Below are 4731 nucleotides of genomic sequence, written 5' to 3'. Positions count from 1 at the left end.
TGTAGATCAAAGATGGTCAGATTCCAATTTTTGGGGGAGCCTATTTTGGAATGGAAAGGTAATACGGCATCGCCGAGAGGTGAATTTATTTCCTATCTCAAGGCAAGGAAGATGATCAGAAAGGGCTGTATTTATCACTTAGTTCGGGTTCGGGATGTGGAAGTAGAGTCACCAACCATTCAGTCCATCCCTATTATTAATAAGTTTCCCGATGTTTTTCCCGATTAGCTTCCGGGACTTCCACCAGAGTGAGAAATTGAGTTTGCTATTGACCTACTACCAGATACTCATCCAATATCTATTCCTCCCCACAGAATGACCCCCGCAGAGCTGAAAGAGTTGAAGGAACAACTAAAGGACTTGCTTGAAAAAGGCTTTATCAGACCTAGTACATCACCGTGGGGAGCACCTGTGTTATTTGTGAGGAAGAAAGATGGTTCCTTACGGATGTGTATTGATTATAGACAGTTAAATAAAGAGACGATCAATAATAAGTACCCGCTCCCAAGGATTGATGATTTATTTGATCAATTGCAAGGTGCCAAGTGTTTCTCAAAGATAGACTTGAGGTTCGGGTACCATCAGGTAAGGGTTAAGGAGAAAGATATTCCGAAGACAGCATTCAGGACCAGATACGGGCACTTTGAGTTTCGTGTTATGTCATTCGGGTTGACCAATGCCCCAACAATATTCATGGATTTGATGAACCGTGTGTTCAGACCCTTTTTAGATCTGTTCGTAATTATATTTATTGACGATATACTGGTGTATTCTCGTTCAGAGGCTGAGCATGCAGATCATTTGCGTACCATGCTCAGAGTTCTACAAAAAGGGAAGTTGTATGCAAAATTCTCTAAATGTGAATTCTGGTTGAACTCTGTAGCTTTCCTTGGGCATATCATTTCGGGTGAAGGTATCCGGGTTGATACACAAAAGATTGAGGCAGTAAAGACTTGGCCTAGATCCACGACATCAACGGAGGTTTGTAGCTTTCTCGGTTTGGCAAGTTATTACAGGAGATTTGTAAAGGGATTTTCTTCCCTTTCAGCACCTTTGACAAAGTTGACATAGAAGGGAGCAATGTTTCAATGGACTGATGCTTGCGAACGGAGTTTTCAGGCATTGAAGGACAGATTAACTTCAGCACCGGTTTTAACGCTCCCAGAAGGGACCGATGGTTATGTTATCTATTGTGACACCTCAGGCGTTAGGTTGTATACTAATACAGCATGGTAAGGTTGTAGCTTATCCTTCTAGACAACTAAGAAAGCATGAGAAGAATTACTCGACCCACGATTTAGAGTTAGCCACAGTGATTCATGCACTAAAGATGTGGAGGCACTACTTGTATGGCATTCATGTTGATATCTATACAGATCGTAAGAGCCTCCAGTATATCTTCAAGCAAAAGGAATTGAATTTATGTCTAAGGAGATGGTTGGAGCTACTTAAAGATTATGACGTTGATATTTTATACCATCCGGGGAAGGCGAACGTGGTAGCTGGCGCCCTCAGCCGTAGATCTATGGGTAGCCTGTCACATTTACAACCAGAGAAGAGGGGAATAGCCCATGAGATTCATCAGCTAGCTAGTCTTGGAGTTCGGTTACTGGACTCAGGTGATATTGGAATTACTATTCAGGATACAATGACATCGTCTTTAGTAACTGAAGTGAAGGAACGCCAGTACGAGGATCCTGTGTTAGTTCATTATAGGGATACCACCCCTCAGAAGGAGAAGGCACTGTTTGAAATTACAGAAGATGGGGTCCTCAGATATCAAGGATGATTATGTGTCCCTAATGTTGCAGGGCTGCGTCGGCAGGTTATGGGAGAAACTCACTATTATCGTTATTCTATCCATCCAGGAGCGACAAAGATGTATCATGATATCAAGGAAGTATATTGGTGGGAGGGAATGTAAAAAGATATAGCGGAGTTTGTTGCTCAGTGCCCTAACTGTCAGCAGGTTAAGATTGAGCATCAAAAACCTGGTGGATTATTACAGGCTATGGAGATTTCGACTTGGAAATGGGAAGTAATCAATATGGATTTCATCGTAGGCTTACCTCGTACCCAGCGTAAGTTTGATTCTATATGGGTGATTGTTGATAGGCTTACTAAATCAGCCCATTTTCTACCCGTTAGGACTACATATTCCGCAGAGGATTATGCAAGGCTTTATATTAAGGAGATAGTACGATTGCATGGTGTCCTTGTATCTATTATCTCGGATAGAGGAGCTCAATTTATAGCTAACTTCTGTAGGTCCTTCCAAAGAGGATTGGGGACTCAGGTAAGTCTTAGTACAACATTTCATCCCCAGTCAGACGGACAAGATGAGCATACTATTCAGAAACTTGAGGATATGTTACGGGCTTGTGTGATAGACTTCAAGGGTAGCTGGGATGATCATCTGCCGCTTATTGAGTTCGCATATAATAATAGCTACCATTCCAGTATTCAGATGGCTCCATACGAAGCTCTTTACAGAGGAAAGTGTAGGTCGACAATAGGGTGGTTCGATGTTGGGGAAACTATGTTAGTAGGACCAAAATTGATACAACAAGCAATCGAGAAAGTTAAGCTTATACAGGAAAGGCTATTAGCAGCTCAATGCTGTCAGAAGTCTTATGCGGATAATCGACAGAGGGACTTGGTGTTTCAGGTTTACGACTGGGTATTCCTAAAGGTAACACCGAAGAAAGGTGTTATGAGGTTTGGTAAGAAAGGAAAACTTAGCCCTCGGTACATTGGGCTACATATGATCATACGCAAGGTAGGCCAGATAGCGTATGAGTTAGACTTGCCTTCGGACTTGGAGTCTGTACATCCATTCTTTCATGTGTCTATACTCTGTAAATGTATCGGAGATCCTTCCAGAATCGTGTCAGTTGACGACGTTCAGGTCACAAAGCAGCTATCATATGAAGAAACTCCCATTGCTATATTAGACAGACAGGTTCAGAGATTGAGAACTAAAGACGTAGCTTCGGTGAAAGTACTTGGGAGAAAAAATAATGTGGAAGAAATGACTTGGGAGGCCGAAGAAGACATGAAGTCTAGATATCCTCACTTATTTCCTCTTCCAGAGAAGGGTCCGACCAAGACATCACAACCTTAAGGTACGTGTATGGATTATTGTGTTAGTTATTGTCATTGGTTGTGTGAGGCCATTGTCGTTATTGATAATTGTGGTCCTATGTGGCATTGAATTATTGAGTTTCTACAGGAAGAGTTAGTAGTAGTATTGTTATAAAGGCGACTCTACCAAAGTTTATATAGATCCTGGGGAGTTAAACATTCGAGGACGAATGTTTCCAAGGGGGGAGGGATGTTACATCTCGCATTTTCGTACGTTAAAGTTTCGTCTTCAGTTAATCGACGTAGACTCGGGGATGAGATTATCTTGGGATTATACGCATTTATGCTATTTATAAACAAGTGATAAGTAAGTGCCATGAAGGATAAAGGGTAAACGAATAAAAAAAAATGAGTTTCGATGAAGGTTGTGGATTGGGATAAAATACGGTCCGAGCTATAATATCCGGTATTTACGGACTAGTGTCATACAAGGTACTACATGACTATGATAGTAAGGTATATAAGGTATGTTAAAAGTGAGTAGTATTTTAAGTAAATGAAGATAATTCTTAATTATATGGGTAATTGGTTAATTATTGGGTAATGGGACATTACCTAGTTAATTAAGGAGTTGTGGATGATTAATTAAAGAATGTGGTTAAAATAAAACATCCCCCACGTGGCAACAAACAAATCCAAAAATTGTGATTCTTAAGTCACTATGTTATGTGGCAGGTCTTAAGAATGTGAGTCATTAAGAAAAGACACATATAACGTGAGTCATATCCATTCTTAAGAAACATAAGTCACAAATCCATTCTTATATGCATTCAAACGTAAATGTTTGTATGTTACAAAAATAAGTCACATAAGCAAGATAAGATCTTCAACAATTCAAAGCAATGTGAGATCTTGCATTTATAAGGGAGTACGATGCAATCTTTCTCAAGAATATCATACGGATTTTTCCCTACTCCGGTCTTGCCGTCACGTGTTTTGTCGCAATTGTCGTGTGTTAGAGAGATTGTCCGAAGAACCAGCTCAGGTATGTTAAGGCTATCTCTTCTTTCATTTTGGCATGATCCAAATGATACAAATGAAACGAACAAATGCACAACTTCCATAAATGACTCTATTCATAGAAATGTTAGAGATGCTTATATTCTTGATTTCCCATGTGTCTTATTATTCTATCGTCTGTTCATGTGTCTCAGAAAATACGTAAGTTGATAAAGTTTATTTCATGATATTAATCAGAGGTATAATGGTCTTATGACGACCGAGAGATTTAATTGACGTACTTCTTATGTATTGCATTCATTTATACATGTACAGTGACCCATGACCAAACAATGTTATATACGCGTATATATGTATATATATATATATGTATATGAGATATGCAAAAATGTTACGGCGTTATATACACACCACCACCTGATTAGCTGGTATATGTTGATGAATTTGCCCACAGTGGTTGAGATGTTATGATGGGATGCCCTCAGAGGCTTGATGATGTTATGAACACCTATACCTATGCATGACACGACATTTATACGCACGTGCATGACATTATAAATGTTTCAGGATTTACAAAGCCATTTAGAGTTACATGCGGAATTATTTATTCCATGTTTCATTTCTGCC

At 39.7% G+C, this 4731-nt stretch overlaps 1 protein-coding gene across 1 annotated transcript; it reads left to right on the top strand.

Moving 5' to 3' along the window:
• Positions 1-2467: 2467 nt before the first annotated feature.
• On the top strand, positions 2468-3124 carry LOC138907528 (uncharacterized). Its single transcript, XM_070198127.1, has one exon. It carries the CDS (start codon positions 2468-2470, stop codon positions 3122-3124), a length of 657 nt encoding a protein of 218 aa, XP_070054228.1.
• The last annotated feature ends 1607 nt before the right edge of the window (positions 3125-4731 follow it).

This window comes from Nicotiana tomentosiformis, chromosome 3 (genome assembly GCF_000390325.3).
Source record: "Nicotiana tomentosiformis chromosome 3, ASM39032v3, whole genome shotgun sequence".
NCBI lineage: Eukaryota > Viridiplantae > Streptophyta > Magnoliopsida > Solanales > Solanaceae > Nicotiana > Nicotiana tomentosiformis.
Note: the sequence above shows the minus strand (reverse complement) of the source record. Positions and strands in the feature narration are given on the sequence as shown.